General features: G+C 42.3%; 1 protein-coding gene across 1 annotated transcript; it reads right to left on the reverse strand.

Moving 5' to 3' along the window:
• Positions 1–1,521: 1,521 nt before the first annotated feature.
• Positions 1,522–20,705, reverse strand: LOC146007738 (pulmonary surfactant-associated protein D-like). Its single transcript, XM_083146320.1, has 6 exons — positions 20,562–20,705; positions 20,304–20,476; positions 19,709–19,789; positions 6,851–6,898; positions 3,596–3,682; positions 1,522–1,940 (listed from the first exon to the last, which is right to left on the reverse strand). The coding sequence occupies exons 2-6, from the start codon at positions 20,467–20,469 to the stop codon at positions 1,564–1,566; spliced, it is 759 nt and encodes a 252-aa protein (XP_083002446.1). The 5' UTR covers positions 20,470–20,476; positions 20,562–20,705; the 3' UTR covers positions 1,522–1,563.
• Positions 20,706–22,765: the final 2,060 nt, after the last annotated feature.

A 22,765-nucleotide genomic window follows, 5' to 3' on the forward strand; every position in this document is an offset into this window, starting at 1 on the left:
AGGACGACTTTAGCGCCCCCCGAGATCGGGGCACCCTAGGCAGCTGCCTACTGGGCGCGGCAGTCGTGATAGGCCCCGGCAATGCGCTAGAGTGGAGCTAGGCGACTGAATGTAGACGGGAGGCTGTGTGACTGTATGGGGAGGCTGGGGGAGGCTGCATTTAGCCGGGAATGGGGGTGCCGTTTTTTATGGGTGCAGCAAGGGTGAAGGGAGGGATCCCAGGGGTGGAGGCCTTCCTGTGTGAGGGTAAGAGTGGTGATGTAGGGTATTGAGCAGGGTGTCATTACCGTCATGAATGGGGTGTCGGTATTTGACCGTCCATCGCACAGTAATAGCAGTTATTTGTGGGTGTCGGTATTTTATGTGTCGGGATGTTATGTGTCGGTCCAGTTATTTACATGTGGAAACCTGACCGGCCATCATAGTAATTGCAGTTATTTGTCGGTCTATTTAATTTGTCGATGGTTTATGTGTCTGTATTTTGCATGTCGGGACGTTAATTGTCGGTTTAGCTGTGTGTCGGGCTAATTATGTGTCTGTATTTACTGTGTCGATGTTATATATGTCGCGAAGTTTGGTGTCGGTCTAGCTATTTGTCGGTATGTGAAATGTCGGGACGTTAAATGTCGGTAAAAGAATTTGTCTGACATGTATGTGTCGGTCTTCCTACTGTCGGTGTAAAAATAGTCGGGATTTTATATGTCGGGATATTATGTGTCGGGAACTGATTTTTCGGAGTTTCATTTGTCGGGGTTTAGTATGTCGGGGCATTATGTGTCGGGATAAAAAATGTCTGGATTTTATGTGTCGGGAGGTGAGATATGTCTGACATTTGTCCTTGCCGAAGTTGACGTTGTCGGAGTAAATCACTTGTCTGAACATTTACTGTCTAAGTGAAGTTGTCGGTATAATAATTGTCTGACAAATGATTGTTGGGAAGTCGTCCGGCACCCGTCAGTATTTAGCAAACCCCCCTCATATGCCAATCCCCCCTCGCTCCATTTTTTGAGCGAGGGGGAATTGGCGTATGCGGCTCCAGAAGCAGCGAGACTTGCGGCTAAAAACATTAGCTTAGCAGAGTTTTCTGCATTAGCTGCGGGTCTCGCTGTTTTGGGGAATTCTCACCGTCCTGTGACAGCGAGGATTTCCCCAGAACGTTGAATAGGGCAAGCGGCTGGTGAGGGGGTTAAACAGCAAGGATCGCTGGTTTTCTGCAATCCTTGCTTTTTAACCCCCTCGCCGGCCGCATTGAATACTACCCATTGAGTCCATTCACAAATGGAGCCTGCACATGCGCATAAATTCTTATGTGTATGCGCAGTAGCAAAATATCGCTCCCCTGTGCGAACACGCAGGGAAGCAATCAAACTAGTATGACCTCCAGAATGTGTCGCTTTTTTATTACTTACTATATTTACTGTATAATCTTTGCAAACACAGCGTTGGTACAACTGTAGATGCAGCAAATGGAAATGTAATGAAAATATAGCACCATATTAATAACAGGAAAAATATCCAAAACAATTCTAAGTAGGCTTTATTGGTTTTGCAATGTTTTGATTGTTAGGAAAATTCACACACATTTAATAGTTTTGTTTGACAATTTTCGTCATTCCACTTTCCAGTCAAAGCCATTTCCACACAATCCTCATCTCCTAGCTGATTGGGTTCCCCAGTATTCCAGTTTGAATATGTGATTACTTCTCCATTTGGATACCGAAAAGTACCTTCTGTTTTTTTGTCCGTAATTCCCAGGTAGGCGTTTATTTTGTATTGTAGGATAATATTGGAAATTGCTTTGTTCTCCTCAGCATTCCGTGGTGTAGCCATCTTTCCCCCAGCCACTGAACATATTGCACTTGACTCATCATATGTAACTACCTTACCACTTGTAAGATATATTTTATCTCGGTAACTGGCTCCTCTATAAAATAGCAAGGCTGGAATACAGTAAATAGACAAAACATTGCAATTAACATACTACTAAAATGTACACTTTGAATTAGATAATTAAATCTGTTTTATAACCTAGAACAGATGCTGTACATTCCGAAGGGGTTATCCAATTACATGCAACAAACGTCCAGCCAATAAGAAAATGGCTATTTTTTTTTTAACCAATAGTCATTATTGTGCTATTTAATTATAAACCTTTTTTATTTGTCAAAAGATGTCCCATTTTCATGCAATATAACATGGTATTTTTATTTTTATTGTTTTCGTATTATTTACATTGTTTCAGGATGTATTTAGCACCAAAAACATACAGTTAAACATACAAGTAATAAAAGCTAAATTGTGACTGCCCAAAAATGTTTTGCATGGCTGCAGAAGGAGGCATCTGTACTAAGGATGATTGCTGGGGAACTGTTGCAGGAGCGTAAGTAAATTACCTGGGTGATAGAAACAGGGTTCACGATGTAAGATGGGATACATTAAGGCTCCGGATCATACAGACAAGACAAGAGGTAACATACAACTGAATATTTATATTTTATGGTAGCAATACAATATTAATACTATACACAAATATTGCAATGCTAATTGAAACAGTTGGCATGTTAATAATCAAAACCTTTTTCTAGTACAGATCTTACCCACACAGTTTGCCTAAGAAAAGACAGAACTCAATATATTCTACCAATGTCAGTAACACTTTCTACAGCTACCCCCTTTATTCCCATTCAAATTCACTTGTTGAAGAGGCCAACACCTTATTAGACCATATGAGAGGCTAAGGGGGGTAATTATTCCGGGATCCCAACTGCTGGAACGTCCCAACAGTTAGAATCCCAGGCCATTTTCCTATCTTCCGACTGTAACTCAACAACTGGAATTCAATGTTCCGGCTGTCGAGTGTTGGAAAGTCCATGGATCCCTGGAAAAATTGCAGTGAATTCAACAACCCATGGCCTTTTCCAACAAAAAAGATCTGACTTTTTAAAAAGTAGGATCTGACACCATGCAATGCTGTAGTTAATGGCAGCATTGAATAGGTGAGTGCTGATATTTCCTGTCAGAAAATATTGGCACAGATTGAATAATCCCATAAATCTCCTATGTGTCTATCAGGAACCTTTGCCGTGTGTATTAGGTAGTCTGTGTTGTGTAGAGGCCACAAAGGGGTAGTTTTATTAAGCTTGGTGAAGTGATAAAGTGTCTGGTTTTTATCACCGGCCAATCAGCTCCTAACTGTGAAGTTACAGGCTTGGTTTGAAAATTACATGTAGGAGCTGATTGGCCGGTGTTAAAAACCAGTAATTTTTCAAACCAAGCCTGTAACTTCACAGTTAGGAGCTGACTGGCTGGTGATAAAAACCAGACACTTTATCACTTCACCAAGCTTAATAAATCTGCCCCTGAGTCTACCTGCTCTCTTGTTGGTTTAGTAGGAAACGACCAATGTAAAGGAGAGTCTATATGAAAATGATTAGTGACGTTTCCGAAACAAAAATTATGGCATAATGTCACACAATGCACAACATATATTATATTCACAACATATTATATACAGTAGTCACCACATGATGCCTATACCTTTATCCAACAATACATGCCAATACCATTCAAGTATTTTCATGAGGATCATACACACCATTTTTCTGTGCAGCTATAGTGGACTGCAAATTGCGTAATTGCTCTTCAACAGATGCTAGCTTTTGTTGTAGATTTGCAAGTAATCCTGTAAAAGTAAAGCCATCTATAAATTATTCTAGCATTTTTGGTTTATTTTCAATTGTAATTAGCTATGTATGTACACATTAACATCAATTATACAGTACAATTAATTGTACCACATCAAAATATACTGTCAATATGTTATACTAAAGGTGCTTTAAACATTTTGGAAAATTAACTACATACAAACTGCAATTCAACATTTGTAGTTTATGTTTTGTCCTGTAAATGTGACCTTCACTATGTTGAAAAAACGAAACGAGTTTTTAAAATAAGGGCCTTGGAACACATGAGAAATATAAAAAATGGTCTAACAAACCATAGTGTTCCAAGGCACTTTAAAACTTTCCATAACAGTGACCCCAGTGGAGCGGTTTTCAGAATAATTGAACAGGTTTTGCCCCCCAAACGAGGAGGGGATAGAGAAAAATTATTATTGCGCCGTGAAACCCACTGGATTCTGAAGTTAAATACATTGGTTCCTTTGGGATTAAATGAAGGTTATGAAATCACCCCGTATATTAACCAGTGATGTCTTTTTATGTTTTTCAGCAATTTTCTAAAAAATCCTGCTTCATCGATATTCTACTGTTTTGTAATGCATGGGTTTTTTTCTATATGTATAAGTTTTTTTCTATATGTATAATTTTTTTTCTATATGTATTTGTATATTTTTATGTATTTTTATGTGATTTTTCATGAAATTTTTATGAAATTTTTAATGATATATTTGTATAAAGAAAATATATTGTTTTTCATGATTGTAAAATTATTTGCATATTTGCACATGTAAAATTGATATATTGTGTATTTAATGAAATTTTATATTCATAAATTTCTTTTTATTGTTCCCAACATTGGAAACTTTGAAATGCCATAAACATTTTTGGTATATATATATATATAAGGTGTTCCACCTTGATAATAATATATTTAACTATTCAAGGCACCTATAAATCCGCATTAGATCTGCGGCTTTAATATTCTTTTGCACAAAGTGTGTCTGTGGTGAAACTCAAATCACCTGTAAGGCTTTCACCCCACCTGTCATTAGTACATGACATCACCGGCATTTCAGAGATTCTGATTGGTGGATAGTTGGGATAAATTATCCTCGGGTAGTCACTAAACCACGCCCTCTGACGAAGTCTCTGACGAAACATGTTAGGGCTTGGTCAGTGATACCCGTGCTGACTGTGTCCCGGCGCTGTCTTCTGCCTGTGTCCCCGGCCTCCGGTTTCCGAGTCCTGTCGGCGCAACCCAGCATCTGCGAGTCCCTGTCGACCTGATGCCAGTGGAGATGCGGTTGGAGCAGATTTGCCGTGGTATTGTTTGTTTTATCATGTGGTAACCAGCCCACACTGTTCTTTTATTGGTACGAGCAATTGCTTTTATCCTTTTTAAGGAGTGTTTGTTCCTCCATAATAAATATATCGTTTACATGCACCATGGAGCGCCCCTCTGTTCTATATTTTCTCTAGATTCATACGTCCTGACCCTGGATGCTTGGTCATTTTCCAATTGAGGGAGCTGCAGTCTATATCATTGGACTTTGGTGAAACTTCTGTGCCTCTTTGTTTAAAGGGCTAACATTGCTGGACTCATTAGAGACTTGAAAATCATCAGCGCCACCTGCACTACGGTTTTTTCTATACATTTTTATGTGTATATTGTGAATATAAAATAATTTTAATAATATAACTTTTATTTAAACTTATTAAGATAAATCAGCATTTGTAGACAGAATCTTTTTGAAAAAAAAATATTAGAGATGAAAATATCTCTTTTACTAATGAAGAATTTCATACATCCTCACTGACAAGGGTGTGGAGCAGTTGGTCACCAGCAAGTTGTTAGACAGTCATTAGGTCTAGACCTGGGGGTAGCCAACCCTAGTCCTCGAGAGCTACCAACAGTGCATGTTTTGCAGGTCTCCTCACAGAATCACAAGTGAGCTAAATAGCTCCATCTGTGTATCTTTTAAAATGTGTCAGTGATTAATGAGTGCAGCTGTGCAGCAGCTAGGTTGTCTGGAAAATGTGAACTGTTGGTAGCTCTCGAGGGCTAGGGTTGGCTGCCACTGGTCTAGACCATTAGGTCGACATAAATTTAGGTCAACGTGGGTTAGGTCAACAGTCAAAAGGTTCGACATCGGGATGTTCACTGTTTTTTGACCCGAACGTCAACACAGTCCACATGAACACAGATTAAAGTACACCGCGTCTCCTCGCAAGGCTCTCTGCGCTCGCCATGCTTTGGGCTCGGTGCCTCGCCGCGCTCGGCACACTGTTTTATTCTCCCACCATGCCCTAATGGATGATAGAGCATAAAATACTGCCTGCCGGCTCAAAAAACAGTGAAAAACCCCATGTCGACCTAATGACCCTGATGACCTAGACTCATGTCGACCTTCCTGCATGTAGACCTAAATGCATGTAGACCTAATGACTGTCTAACAACTTGCTGGTGACCCAATGACCATATCCCACTGACAGATTGTTTCAGGCTGCTTGATAAATTTCAACCATTAATAGAGAGGGATCAAAAAGAATCCATCTGTTTCTGCTGTTTATGTTCAGGGACTATGACTTAGGGTCTAATTCAGACCTGTTTGCTTGGCTGCATATATATATATATATATATATATATATATAACTGGCGGGGCGGCGGCACTCGGTCAAAATAAATACACAATGCGCATCTCAATAGTGCAACATTTCAGCGCACGTGGCACTTTTATCAAAAACAAATGTACAAGTGAACACTCACCATTTTATGTAGGAGCTCAGGTCGGTGAGTGTTCACTTGTACATTTGTTCTTGATAAAAGCGCCACGTGCGCTGAAACATTGCACTATTGAGATGCACATTGTGTATTTATTTTGACCGAGTGCTGCCGCCACTGCCAGTTATACATGTCCACTGCAGGAGCAGTGTGACACAAGGGAGGGCACCGGCCACAGTATTAGGTGATCCAGAGTGCCAGAGACCAGCTGTTCCATATATATATATATATATATATATATTTGGGGTGTGAACAAGTCGGCAATGGACACGAGCGCATGAGACACTAGTGCATCCATGTAAACCAGCCACCAAATACCACCGGCTGGTGCGCTTGGCAAAGACATATACATGAGACAATATTATTTTACTCTCAGTACCCTACAAACCTGACTCTCCAGTGCTTGAACCTTTGTCTCCCTTTTGACCTGGTATCCCTGGAAAATAAAGTATATTAGCCAAAACAACATGTATTTGTACATGACAAATAAAGGACGCAATAAAAAGTATTCTAATATTTCAATCCTTCCTGAATTAAAATGCATTTATGACTATATATATATATATATATATATATATATATATATATATATATATATATATATATATATATCCCCAAGATTCCAAATCGCGCTAATAGCCTGTTTAACACACTTAGTTAATAGATATCAGGCAGCCTCACCACTATGCTCCCTGAGGGGTAGGGAACAAACAGACCACAACACTTTTACCCAATAGTGGTATGGCGCCAACAATTATAATGTAAATGTCCAAATAACACAATCGTATCCAATGAAGCACATAAGAGGAATCTTCCAGCACTTATTTATTGGTCTTCAGAGAATTATCTGAGTAAAATCAACGAGTAGACAGTTTCCAACGCGTTTCGTCTCTGTCTTGATTGTGATTATGATTATTTATAATTAATTAATTTCATCTGATTTTTAATTTTGTGATTATTAATTATTCATTTATTATTTATTACCATTCGTCTCGTCAATCATTGCCTAATGGGTGGAGGGGAGGGGGCTAATCAATGACTAGGTGGCAGCTGGAAGAGTTCTATCTGGCTGCGACTTCTGTAACTCTATTGATTGCTAGGGTGGATTCAGGTGATCTGGCTTGCTAGGCGGGTGTTCCCTTTGCTCACTGCATCACATGCGTCCCTCGTGAAGCTGCACGCTCTGTCGAGGAGGATGTCCTTTGCCGGTAGAGAAGTACTGATCTTCGCTCAAGGTGTTACGAGTAGCTGCACTCCCCTGCTACAACCTCAAAACAAGCACCAAGACCTCTATCTGGCTTGATTGTGCACTGTTTACACAGTGCAGCCGAGGAGCAGTGGGCGATTGGTGCAGCAATCAATTACTCTCATTAGTGGAATGCAATCAGTTATATGCATTTAAAAGACAAGTCCCTCATACGAATGACTCTCAGCAGTGGGCACCAGACCAGACAGGTAGATGAGGCAGTACTAGTTGTGTTGGTATCTGTTTTGGTCAATTTAATATTTAACAAGACCCCTATCTGGCTTGATTGTGATTATGATTGATTGATTGATTGATTATTAATTAATTTAATTATGTGATTGATTCTTGGTCGAAACCCCGTTTAACAACTTGCCTGATCCTGACCCTGATGTGCAGTTTGTCTCTGTGCTGAAAGATCCCAATCTCAAATGGCAGACTGAACAACCTGTGGATAGCCATATTTCTAAAAATGTGAATGGTCTTGTGTGGCAGCCCACTACAGGATACCCCCTGTGCCCCTGGAGTACCCCTGTGCCCCCAAAGAAGTTTAATTGCAGCCAATGCTGCTCAGAGGAAAACTGCAGGGATGTGAGGGGTTAAACAGCCCCAGCTCAGTCCACGTGCAGGGAGCCTGACACCCCCCTGATTGGCTGCCCAGGGAGACGCTAGCGGCCAGAGCCGGCAACAGCAGCAGAGTACAAGGGTGCCCTACCCCCACTCAGCCTGTACCCTTCCTGCCGCAGCCCTGACTCCCCCAGGATACCGTGCTACAGGGACATGGTGTGGTCCCATTGCTGGCCTGCACCACGGATGGATCCCTAAAGAAGACTTGCAAGGCACATCCAGCGCCCAGAGGCCCCTAGTACCCCTACCTGCAGTATCGGGGATAGTACTGGAGAGACTCCCTTTGTTGAAGGCCCTCTATATGGGCGGAGTGTTTCTGAGGCCTGTTGCTATATGGAGGTTGCCCCAGGAAAATTCCTAGTGTACGCAAGCATACATGGCCAATAAAGTTAATTCTATTCTATTGAGGGTCAGGGAGATCACATTCTCACCCATGAAGATGGTGATGGTGACAAAATTCTAAAAGAGGACAGAGAACAATCTCATGCACACAAGACCACTGTGCTTGATACAAGACAGACCAGAGTCCACCTAAAGGTGTCGGCTAGTACAGCATCCCTAAAAGTCTCAAGACTCCAAAAAAAAAGGCTGCAGTGGCAGACTCCCAAATTAATGCAGGGTGAGAGCTGCAACCAGCAGTGGGCGATTGGTGCAGCAATCAATTACTCTCGTTAGTGGAATGCAAACAGGTGTATGCATTGAACAGACAAGTCCCACATATGAATGACTCTCAGCAGTAGGAAAAATGAATGGTGATGCAAGATGGAAATGTCCTTGGGCCCTCCCACCCACCCTTATGTTGCGAAAATAGGACATGCACACTTCAGTGTGTACTTCCTCATTCTCAGAGATTATCAATTTGTCCCCGCTGGACTCCACAATTACAGGTCCCGTTATAATCTCTGGAGGCAATTCCTGGTCTTCATTGAATAATTGATAATTCATTTTTATAAACATCATTTTCTCAACATTTTTCGGAAGCAACCTCCTTCGCTGCTCACTGACCAGGTTCCCCGCTGCACTGAATACTCTTTCGGAGTACACACTGGAGGGGGGACAACTCAGGTAAAATAGGGCCAGTTTGTACAGGGGTTTCCAAACTGCCTTTTTTTCCTGCCAGTACAGGTAAGGACTGTCTGACATGTCTACTTGGATGCTGTCACCAAAGTAATCATCCACCATTTTTTCAATGTTGACAGCATCCAATGCACCGACAGTAGACATGTCAGCAATCGTTGGCAGGTCCCTGAGTCCGGACCAGATGTCCAAACTCCCTCCTGCCTGCCCTGCATCCCCGCCAGCGGGTTGTGTGGGAAATCGCAGCTTTTTCCTCACAGGCACAGGTGGGGGAGAAAATGAAGGAGGAGCTCTGGCCGTGTCACGGTCCCCTTCAGATGACAATCTCCTGACCAGCAGGTCTTTGCACCTTTGTAGACTTGTGTCCTCCCGAAACAGAGACACAACATACGCTTTAAACCGAGGATCGAGCACTGTAGCCAAAATGTATTCCTCTGACTTTAACAGACTGACCACCCTCGTATCCTGGCAAAGCGTATGGAGGGCTTCATCCACAATAGCGACATGCTTTGCGGAATCGCTACGCTTTAGCTCCTCCTTCACTTTCTCCAGCTGCTTTTGTAACAGCCTGATCAGGGGAATCACCTGACTAATGCAGGCAGTGTCGGAACTGACTTCACGTGTGGCTAGTTCAAACGGCTGGAGAACCTTGCACAACATGGAAATCAGCCTCCACTGCGCTTGAGTCAGGTGCAGCCCCACTCCTCTGCCTATGTCATATGCGGCCGTGTAGGCTTGAATGGCCTTTTGCTGCTCCTCCATCCTCTGCAGCTTATAGAGGGTGGAGTTCCAGCGCGTCACCACCTCTTGTTTAAGCTGATGGCAGGGCAGGTTGCAGAGTTTTTGCTCCCGCTACAGCCTTCGGCAGGCAGTGGCAGAATGCCGAAAGTGTCCACAAATTTTGCGTGCCACCGCAAGCATCTCCTGCACACTCCTGTCATTTTAAAAAAATGCTGCACCACCAAATTTATTGTGTGGGCAAAACATGGCACGTGCTGGAAATTGCGAATGTTTAATGCCCGCACAATGTTACTGGCGTTGTCAGACACCAAAAATCCCCAGGAGAGTCTAAGGGGGGTAAGCCACAGGGAGATGATTTCCCTCCGTTTCTCTAAGAGGTTGTTGGCGTTGTGCCTCTTCTTGAAACTGGTGATACACAGCGTAGCCTGCCTTGGAAGGAGCTGGCGTGCAGGAGATGCTGCTTCTGCTGCGGAAGGCAATGCATCTACCCAGTGGGCTGTCACAGTCATATAGTCCTTAGTTTTCCCTGATCCACTTGTCCACATGTCTGTAGTTAAGTGTACAGTGGGTACAGCCGCATTTTTCAGGGCACTGAGGACACTTTTTCTGACGTCCCTGTACATCGCGGGTATCGCCTGCCTAGTAAAGTGGAATCTAGATGGGATTTGGTACCGGGGACACAATACCTGCATCAACCGTTTAAATCCCACTCCATTGATGGCGGACACGGACGCACGTCTAACACCAACATAGCTGTCAAGGCCGCAGTTATCCGCTTTGCCATAGGATGACTGCTGTCGTATTTCAACCTCATGGAAAACGACTGTTGGACAGTCAATTGCTTAGTGAAAGACGTAGCGGTCTTACGACTTCCCCGCTGGGATGATGACTGACTACCAGGAGCAGCAGCAGCAGCGGCGGCAGTAGTAGTAGGCATAGCGCTGCAGGATCCTCTGGAGGAATCTATGGAGTCATTCATGCAGGTGAGATGAACTGCAGGACTCCCCCCTATCCGGATCGAGGAGGAATTTGTCGAGGAGGGAGTTGGTGGTGTGCTTTTCAGGAACTTGGCTCCAAAAGGAGGACCAAGTGATTTAGGTGTCGCTGGACTGCTAGCCGCAGTTTCTGAACTTAACACTGAACCATGACGCTTCTTTAGGTGATGTTGAAGGGAGGTTGTCCCAAGGTGGGCAAGATCCTTACCCCTGCTTATTGGAGTTTTACATAAGCTACAAATGGCAATACTTTGTTGTCCGGATGCGGATAAAAAAAATTCCAGACCGCAGAGGTGGATTTATTGGTCCTTTGTCCAGGCATGACGATGGGCTTTTTCATGGACAACAACTTTTTCCCCCACAGGTGCCTCATTCCCCCCTGGTGCGTCATTTAAGCAAACCATCTCTCCATCCTCCTCGACAACTTCCTCCTCAGTGCCAGCTACATCAATATCCTCCTCCTGGTGTACAACATCACCTTCACTAATAAAATCTGGAACTAGACTGTGGGTGATCCTTCCAGCATATGCAGAGGGCGTACTGCAAATGGTGGAAGGAGCCACTTCTTCACGTACAGTGATGGGAAGGTCCGGCATCACAACCACCACCACCCTAGTTCTCTCCGTGGGGATTTCGGATATGTCTTTAGAAGGCTGAGTTTTTTTCAGATTTATTTTCCGAATTTTTATCAGGTTTTTTTTCTGAAACTCTCTTTAATTTCCTATTGGGCGGGGAGAGATGAGGAGGAGGACTTTCCTCGTCATCTGAAGCTGCACCACTAGTCATGAAGTTAGGCCATGGCCTTAGCCGTTCCTTGCCACTCCGTGTTGTAAATGGCATATTGCCATGTTTAAGTTTCTCTTACAATGATTTACATTTCATATTTTATTCCTTATACAGAAGTTTGGTTTCGATTGTACATGCCCTCTGCTTTCACCCTGGGCATCGGCCATGGCAGACGACGTTGTTGGCATTTCATCGTCTATGTCATGACTAGTGGCAGCAGCTTCAGAACTATGAGGAAGTGGATCTTCATCTTTCCTTTGTTTGTTAACCTCCATATTTTGGATCTCCATTATTTTTGTGGAGTTATGTAACAGGACAGTGCCAGTGGAGTTTAATTAATATGTCAGTGAGTATGCACCAGCAGGCAGTTATACAGATACAGCAGTATTAGGCAGTGAGCCCCAGACCACACAGGTATGGCAGTATTAGGCAGTGAGCCCCAGACAGGTAGACACGGCAGTATTAGGCAGTGAGCCCCAGACCAGACAGATACGGCAGTATTAGGCAGTGAGCCCCAGACCAGACAGGTACGGCAGTATTAGGCAGTAAGCCCCAGACCAGACGGTAGATACCACAGTATTAGGCAGTGAGCCCCAGACTAGACAGGTACGGCAGTATTAGGCAGTAAGCCCCAGACCAGACGGTAGATACTGCAGTATTAGGCAGTGAGCCCCAGACCAGATGGTAGATATGGCAGTATTAGGCAGTGAGCCCCAGACCAGACAGGTACGGCAGTATTAGGCAGTGAGCCCCAGACCACACAGGTAGACACGGCAGTATTAGGCAGTGAGCCCCAGACCACACAGGTACGGGAGTATTAGGCAGTGAGCCCCAGACCACACAGGTATGGTAGTATTAGGCAGTGAGCCCCAGACCACACAGGTAGACACGGCAGTATTAGGCAGTGAGCCCCAGACCACACAGGTACGGCAGTATTAGGCAGTGAGCCCCAGACCAGACGGTAGATACGGCAGTATTAGGCAGAGAGACCCAGACCAGACAGGTATGGCAGTATTAGGCAGTGAGCCCCAGACCAGATGGTAGATACGGCAGTATTAGGCAGTGAGCCCCAGACCAGACGGGTACGGCAGTATTAGGCAGTGAGCCCCAGACCAGACAGGTACGGCAGTATTAGGCAGTGAGCCCCAGACCACACAGGTATGGTAGTATTAGGCAGTGAGCCCCAGACCAGACAGGTACAGCAGTATTAGGCAGTGATCCCCAGACCAGACAGTAGATACGGCAGAATTAGGTAGTGAGCCCCAGACCAGACGGTAGATACGGCAGTATTAGGCAGTGAGCCCCAGACCAGACAGTAGATACGGAAGTATTAGGCAGTGAGCCCCAGACCAGACAGGTATGGCAGTATTAGGCAGTGAGCCCCAGACCACACAGGTATGGCAGTATTAGGCAGTGAGCCCCAGACCAGATGGTAGATACGGCAGTATTAGGTAGTGAGCCCCAGACCAGACGGTAGATACGGCAGTATTAGGCAGTGAGCCCCAGACCAGACAGGTACGGCAGTATTAGGCAGTAAGCCCCAGACCACACAGGTATGCCAGTATTAGGCAGTGATTCCCAGACCACACAGGTACGCCAGTATTAGGCAGTGAGCCCCAGACCAGACAGGTAGATACAGCAGTATTAGGCAGTGAGCCTAAGACCACACAGGTACGTCAGTATTAGGCAGTGAGCCCCAGACCACACAGGTATGCCAGTATTAGGCAGTGAGCCCCAGACCAGACAGTAGATATGGCAGTACTAGGCACCAGACAGGTAGATAAGACAGTAGTACTAGGCACAAGACAGGTAGATACGTCAGCAATACTAGTATTGTGCACCACCAGAATTTATAATAATTAATTTTAGTATTAGGTACAGCTTGGAAGTGGCACTCAGTGGCACACGTCAGTGCACATGCAGCATGGAATTATTTTTTACAATCCCACACAGCACAAGTATTTTTTTTTAATTAAATTAGATATAGCAGCCTAGTATGTACTTGTACTACTAGGTAGGTACACTTAGGCAGTAACACTGCCAGTGGCAACAGTGGACTGAGTAAATTATACTGGCAACCTCTATTCACAGTATTCAGTGCAGGCAGGCAGCACCAGTGGACTATATATAATTCAATTAAATTAATTATTAATAATATAGCAGACTAGTAGGTAGAGAAAATAAACTAATAGGTACTAGGTAGGTAGGCAGGCAGGCAGTAGCACTGCCAGTGGTCACCACAAAAGGTAGTTATTAATATTACACACCACCAGTAGCTTTATGCAGTGCACCAGCAGAATTTATATAATGATTCATTTTATTATTAGGACGGTACTGCTTGGCAGTCGCACTCAGTGGCACACGTCAGTGCACCAGCAGCATAGAATTATTTTTTACAGTCCCACACAGCACAAGTATTATTTTTAAATTAAATTATTAGATATAGCAGCCTAGTATGTACTAGGTAGGTACACTAGGTAGGCAGTAGCACTGTCAGTGGCAACAGTAGACTGAGTAACTAAATAATACTGGCAGATTCAGTGCAGGCAGCACCAGTGAACTATATAAATAATATAATATAATATAATTAGTTAATTATTAATATATAATATAATATTACGGTTACAGCACAGCACCAGAGGTAGGCCCCAGCACAGAGGAGACAGTAGTACTACAGGTACACAGTTTGACTGTTCTCCTAAGCAGAGAGGAGAACAGAGTACACAGCAGCACTGAGGGAGACAGCTCCAGCGAATAAAATAATTCATTACAGCACAGCACACCAGAGGTAGACCGCACAGAGGAGACAGTAGTACTACAAGTACACAGTTAGACTACACAGCAGCATTGAGAGACAGCACCAGCGATTGAAAAATATTGCGCTCAAGGTCAAGCTCAAGTTTAAGCCCCAGCAGCAGCACCAACACACCCTCTCCCAACCCACTACTTGACTGGAGTGAAGATGGCGGGCGCGGCAGCCGCTTTTAAAGCCTCGCGAAATCCGGCGCCTGGAGATGACGTTCTGACCACGCAGACGAACCCGAGTCAGGCGGGAATCCCCGAGCGCTGCTCGGAATCGGGCTCGGAATGATGACGTCCGTGGGGGCTCGGATCTCTGGAATCCGAGTCTGCACATCTCTATATGGTAGTAATCTGTATCTTAATATTTGCATATTCTACTTGCATACATAATTTAAGAATGTGTGTGCTTTTTTTCATAACTGACTTTGGGCCGATACATTAAACCAGATTTTGTGGTCAACCTCTGATAATGCATCAAGCTCCAGGATGCAATTAATTCTGGAGCTTGAAGACAGTCGTGTTATATTTACAGAAAAAAAGAGAGAAGGGACTGTTTGATCTATTATCGATCTATCTAATATTGGGGTTCTCGCAAAAAGTACTAAATGAAATAATTGGTGTGCAGACACGCAACAGGCTCCCTAGAGGAGCAAAGGATGTACTAGAAAGACAGTGGTGTTACCCAGAAAAACCTATGGTAAAAAGACAATACGATCTTTAATTTGATATATTTAGATAAATATTTATATTCCTTAAATCATACTTTATATGTAATACATTGATTTTAAACTTTAATTTGTTAGAAAATGAAGGGCTGATATTTATACACCTTTATATCGCCTACAAAATACTGGGTTTTACCACGGAAGTATGCAAAAACCTGGGATTGCAGGCAGTGTAAACAATCCCAGTTAAAATTACCCAGGTCGAACTACCCAGCATTTCAACTGTGAAAGTGAGCAGGGTTGGACACTTACTCAACTCAGCTTGTGGTGCAGTGTAAACCGTTAACCTGGGTCAATGCGACCCAGATATCTTCACTGCAATGAAATAGCCAGTTCTTGGAGATGCTATCATCCGTCAGCGCTGGCTCAGTACCAGTGTCTGCTGATGTCACCCACCTGGCATTTTGCTGGGTGGAAATGGCAGTGTGACCCGGCTTGTTGGTGTATTAGAGAAACAAATGGGAAAGACCAAAACATGCAAGTACATGGAACACTAAAGAGAAGTGACAACCAAACAAAATGTGATAAGTTGTATAAAAATGCCAAATTTTGAGTCTTACACATTATCTGATTTTTGATTGTCCTGACTATTGAGGCAAATCACAAGATCTTCTCAGAATTTTAATTGCTGGCACTGAAGAGTTTGCAAGTCAGAATATTCTGATAACATATCTGGGGCCAAATGTAATAGGATGAGATTTTCAGAAAGTGAGATCTTTTTTGGAGCTTTCCCATTTTTTTTAAAGCAGCAATTGTATTTATTGTCAATGATTGGCACTTTAAAAAAAAAAAAATTGGAAAACTCTCCAATAAAGATCTCACATTCTGAAAGTCTCATCCTGTTACATTTGGCCCCTGGTGATTTTCAATGCTGAATTACAATATTTGGTACTCTTTACCTAGCACGGCGCCCACGATTTTGATCGTGGGCATCGTAGGTAAAAAAATCGCGGGCATCGCGGCCATTGAATGCACTAAAAATTGGGTGCGACGCGACCGACGCGATGCCCGCGATTTCCTATAGGGATCAATGTTAAATTTCTCAATTGACCCGATTTTACTGTTCAATGCCTCAATTGACCCGATTTTTCCATAGGAATCAATGTTAAATGGCCCACAGAGGCCAAATAGGCACCATAAAGTGTGAAATGGCCCCCACAATTGTTAACGCCACCCCACGATCAACGTGAACCCGAAGCGTGGCGAGCGCAGCGGTACGCGTCCTACGACCTTTTCATACCCCCACTATCCACGTCGGCGTGGAGTTGAGAATAGAATAGTGTGGCGAGCCCGAAGCGTGGCGAGCGGACGCGGATACCTTCACAGGTAAACGCGTCCATTCGCGGCCTTCACATGTATCTGCGTCCCCTCGCGGGGCTCGCTTCGCTTGCCACGCTTCGGGCTCGGTGGCTCGCTGCGCTCGCCACACTATTCTATTCTCAACTCCACGCCGACGTGGATAGTGGGGGTATGAAAAGGTCGTAGGACGCGTACCGACGCCCCTCGCGGGCTCGCTGCGCTCGCCACGCTTCGGGTTCACGTTGATCGTGGGGTGGCGTTAACAATTTGGGGGCCATTTCACACTTTAGGGTGCCTATTTGGCCTCTGTGGGCCATTTAACATTGTTTCCTATGGAAAAATCGGGTCAATTGAGGCATTGAACAGAAAAATCGGGTCAATTGAGACATTTAACATTGTTCCCTATGGGAAATCGCGTCGGTCGCGTCGCACCCGATTTTTTAGTGCATTCAATGCCCGCGATGGGCGCCGTGCTAGGTAAAGAGTACCCAATATTTTCTATTCATACAAACTATATGTAATACTTCCACTAGCTATATTTGATACTGAGATGCCAAACTTTCTCATACTCTCTTTGATAGCTGAGTAATGACACGGTATTAGAGAAGTCTATCTGCTGCAATTAATTTATTCTTTATATCTGAATAAGAATTACAAATAAACACATTTGATTTGACAAACAAATTGTGACAAAGTAGCAAATTTAAACGGGTTTATTGCAACCCTCAATGTAACAAATAGGACACTTTACAAAATGATTCAAGAAATGCAATAAATACACTCTATGGGTGAATATTGAATCACTAAATTAAATGAGTCAGAGCATTCAGTTTAGCTAAACCTGTACACACCCAAATAGTAACGATAAAGATAATGAATATTTATTATTAACATTAATATAGCTTCTATACTAATGCTTTCCATAACTTATGCAACCACAGTTTGTTTATTAGGTACAGGCACCTCATTCTGTAACCTTATGGGCTTTTAATGTGCAGTTTCTTAAAACTGTCTGCTGGTAGTTTTAGTTTTGGGTTGAATCCAATGTCCGTCTGAAGCCCTGTACACATGCTTAGATTTGCTTTCGAATTGATGTTAGATTCGATTTTCTATTAGATCTGGCATTAGTTCATCCCATTCAATTTGGCATTAGATCTGTACTTTTGCATTCGATTCGATTTTGATTTCACAATGTAGGCACAATGTACTCATTCGATTTATTGGATCGAATTTGAGATTTTCTTGGCTGCACAGTAGATTTTTCTATTCGATTTTGAGAAAACAGGAGCACACATCGAATCGAATGCAGATCGAAAGTGGCCTAAAAACCATTCGATGTGGATTTGATTTGGCTTCTATAAGCAAAATCGAATCAAAAACAGGGAAAAATCTAAGCGTGTGTACACAGCTTAACTCTAGTCAAAACACGAAGGGCTGTAGATCTAAAACACAAAGGCACTGCTTCAAGCTAGGGGCTTGTAAATGACACCAATATATTAATTAATCAGACCCTTGGTTAAATATAAAGATGTGCAGGTTCGGATTTAAGCCCTGTACACATGAATTGATTTTTCCCGATTTTCGATTCGATTTTGCTTATAGAAGCAAAATCGAATAAAATCCTAAACGAAATCGAATGGTTTTGTGTCCCTTTTGATCTACATTCGATTCGATGCGTGCTCCCGTTTTCACAAAATTGAACAGAAAAATCTACTGTGCAGCCAAGGAAATATCGAATTCGATCTAGTAAATCGAATGTGTACAATGTACCATGCATGTATATCGAATTTGATATCGAATTCGATATCTAACGCAAAAGTACAGGTTTAATGCCAAATCGAATGGAAAGATCTAATGCCAGATCTAATAGAAAATTGAATCTAACATCGAATCAAAAGCAAATCGATGTGTGTGTGTACAGGGCTTTACCCAGATCTACTGGGATCTCAAAACGAGATCTTATTGGCTATCGGCTGTCACATGTTTTGGATAGCCAATAAGATCCCCCTTTGAGATCCGAGTAAATCCAGGTAAATCCACATCTCTAGTTAAATAAAGAGTTAATGTGTTCCCTTCACAGAGAGGAAGGAATCTGGTCAAATGTTTGACTATTAGAGGGGACATCTTAAAATGATATGGATCTCTGATGCTGGAAGGGAAGGTGGAAGGCAAATCCATAACCCTCTTAGAGGTACCCACACTGCTCTGGCAGGGTATGCACTCTCCCAATGACTCAAGCAACAATATCAGTAAGACCATCTCCTGGATGGTGATAGAGAACCTTCAGGATGATCGGACTCTACAGGGATCTCTTTGCAGTGGCCCAAACAGTCCTACCTTCTCTGCTCTACAGTTGCTTGTCTGTTTTTTTTTTCAACTGGCCATTTCCCAGGAGCTACTTTACAGCACCGCACACATCCTGTGGCAACGCTATCAGAGGTAGAAACTCCCCAGAGATCCTTGTGCCGTACCTAGAAATTCAGGGATGTGGGCTGCTATCTGGTAAGTTCTATTGTTACTGTGAGCTCATTGAGTCAAACTTGTTCAAATTTCCAATACCTCTATCATAAAACACAACACACTTCTGGGGTATTACACATATTACAGGTATGGGTACTTTTGGAAATACTATATAGGGAGAGCAGATATAAACCTACTATATCATTGTATCCATAATGCAACTGGTAGTATACTGATAACATACCTTCATATATAATAGCAACAATACATGGTTAAAGATAAAGTATTACATAAATTATTGCAAAAATGGTTAAAGATAAATTATTACATAAATTATTGCAAAAATAACAGTAACAGTATTGATGTACTGTATAATATGTTAATGATCATGAGCGTATAAAAAAATATTTAACTAACAACTGTATGTAAATGAAATGTCTATTCCCTTAAATGAATTCATAAAAATATATTATTCAGACAGACTTTGTTACCTTTAACCCCTGGATTTCCGCTAGGTCCTGCTTTGCCTGGTGGTCCATTACCACCTCTTGTTCCTGGTGCCCCAGGGGGACCTAAATAAGGATATTTTTTATTTAAAACACTTACTTTTGCATTTATTTTAATGTGTCTTGTTTATGTTTAATACACTGCAACTATAAAGCGAACATATACTGCACTCCTAAAACAATGAACCACAGTTAATTTATATTGTTTGTCAGGTACATTTATTCAATGGTAAACGATATAATTGTTAAGTTGCAGAGATTTATAAACCACTTTCTCCATATAAATATTAATGTAGAGGCAGATTGTTTCAGCAGTTGTTGTTGTTTTACTCTACATAGCAGTAAGATGTGTAAGAAAATTTAAATGCTAAACGATTCTAAAGTGTTATAACAGTAACGTAATAATATTTAATAGAGTTACCTTGCCAAATAAACCCAAATAATACACTGGATTTTTGTAGAATATTAATTTACTTAATTCCTTACATGTATGATAAAATATATAGATTCTTTCCCCCTATGTTTTATAGAACATCTCCAATGCATAAAGCTTCAAATATGTTGTATTGTATTTATTTACCTGGATCCCCTTTTAAGCCGTTGAACCCATCTCTTCCATCTCTTCCATTGAGACCTGGAAGACCCTGTACCACAGAACACACAGGGGATGTGTCTGACAGAGCCTTGGAGAACAGTATCAAGAATATTGCAGCTACAAATGTCATGGGTTGGAATTGCAGGTTCATGTCTCACCTAGAAAAACATTAATTTTATAAATGTAAAAATAATACAATTTCTTAATGGTAATGTATAGTAAACATCACTACACAGCACTTACCGGTTTCAGTGGTAGTAGTTAGTCACAAAACTGACCGCTTACTAAGTTGCTGTGAATTTCAGTATTTGACCAACATGTGAGCCTACAGCAAACAGTATAATGAAAGAGATGACATTGGTTTTTATATGGGAGTTTATCGATTGCTTGGAAGTATGTCGGTGAACTTTGAGCAGTTAAGGTCAATAAAAATGCTTCTATTTTTAAGTAAAATAAGTTAGACTGTGAAAACATGATTTGTAGTTTTAAGGTCACCTTGTTTGTGCATCTGCTGAATTGGAGATATTGCTTAAGAATAAATAAATAATTTTATACCTGCACTTTTTTTTTTATATATATATATTTGTATTAAGGTATTTAGTTTGTCATGCATATACATATATATTCAAAATATACATTCAAACAAATAATTTCTTACAAGAGGTATTGTACACAAACATTCATACATCATTTAAATTTCAAAAGAAAAATTTCACTAGAAGTCAGAATCTTTATGTTTTCTTATAGCATACCAAAACATTTACAGCAACAAGAGAAGAGACAATAAGACTGTAGGAGAGTGGGATGGAAAGGAAAGAGAGTGGGAGGAGGGGGTGATTTTTAGTGATATTTCTAGCATTTTATCATCTAAAATCTTCGCTATCCATTGCCAACATTTTGTCAAAGATATTAGCGTTATGTTGCGTTATTTTCAAAAATAGAGAAAATGTGTGTTTTAATATTAATATCAAGAGTATTAATATACGGTGTCCATTTATAATAAAAAGTTTTAGCTCCGTTTTGCAAGTCTAGACGAGTATATTTACGTTCAAAGTCAAGTATCTGTAGTGATTTTTGATTTACTGTAGACAACAATGGAGCAGTAAGGCAATATGTCCTTTATGGAGATGACCTAGTGACTAATAACGAAAATGAAGTCCCATGCAAGCTGAGACATCTGGTACAAATGTGGAATGGAATATCTTGCCGAGAAATGCTGCAACCTTATGCCAAAATTTTCTCAATTTATAACAATCCCACATGCAGTGCGAAAAATCAGCTTTAATTGTCCCACATTTCAAACAAGATCCCTCTTCCTTGGGCACCATAAATTTTCTCAGGTCTGTGGTAATATATGCCCTGTGTATGTTCCTTAAATGGACCTCTTGAAGATATACTGAGTTTAAAGATTTCGTTGAAAAAGAGTACAATTGTGGAATATCTTCGATATTGGTGATTGCCGGGATATCTTTGTTCCATTTTGCTAATAATAGTTGCCACTGTTTATCTTGGGCATAGCATAATTTAACAACCATTAAATATAGATATTTTAATTTACAGTATATGGATTAAATATTACATAGTTTAAGAGCATATCTAAGGACGTTACTTGGGATAGAGGCCCTTATTCTGATCGGTGCGGATATATCCGCGTGCGTTCGGGCCGCCGATGTTTTGTGTCTGCGCATGTGCAGAGGCGTCTCTGCGCATGTGCGAGCGGGGCGTACGGCCAAATCCCGCATGATATGTGAACATTTCGAACAGGGGGTGGAGAGGGGCGTGAAGGGCTATTTGGGCTCATTACCATGTGCATACGCCCCGCGTTTCATGGGAGTTCCCATGAAAACGCTGGGCGTACGTATGGTAATGCGGCCGTGACGCACGTGTAGGGGGCGGACATATGACATCGCCGGATGTCAGCTGCTCGCCCAGATCCCTGCTTTTGCACGGAAAAATGTCTGTGTGGTCTGAGGTTGCGGGTGCTGGTGGAGCACACGGTCCTGCATTCGATGGTCTGCGACCATCGAATGATGGGGGAGGTTCCCTTAGATGGAGGAGGCGTATTCCGTGAAAAATACACGTGCGGTCCGTTCGGACAGCTTCTTACCGCATACGGACGGAGTTGGCGATCCGTATGGAAGGCGGGGTTTCGCACGCACGTTCCTGGCCGCATAATCGGCTCCGGCCGCATTGATCAGAATAAGGGCCAGAGTTATGTGGGTGATTGATAAAGGATGCAGGGCTTTTATGTCAATCAGGAAATGCCTCATCTGGAAATACATAAATAAATGGTTACTTGGTAACCCATAGCGTTGTGATAGATCAGCAAATGACATAATCTTTCCTCCCGGGTCGAATACTTTATTTAAGGAGTCTAGTCCTCTATCCCTCCAAAAATTGAACATCTTATTAGCTAAGGATGGGGTAAAAGATGGATTTTCTCAAAG

This window comes from Crinia signifera, chromosome 6 (assembly GCF_055691185.1).
Source record: "Crinia signifera chromosome 6, ASM5569118v1, whole genome shotgun sequence".
Lineage (NCBI taxonomy): Eukaryota > Metazoa > Chordata > Amphibia > Anura > Myobatrachidae > Crinia > Crinia signifera.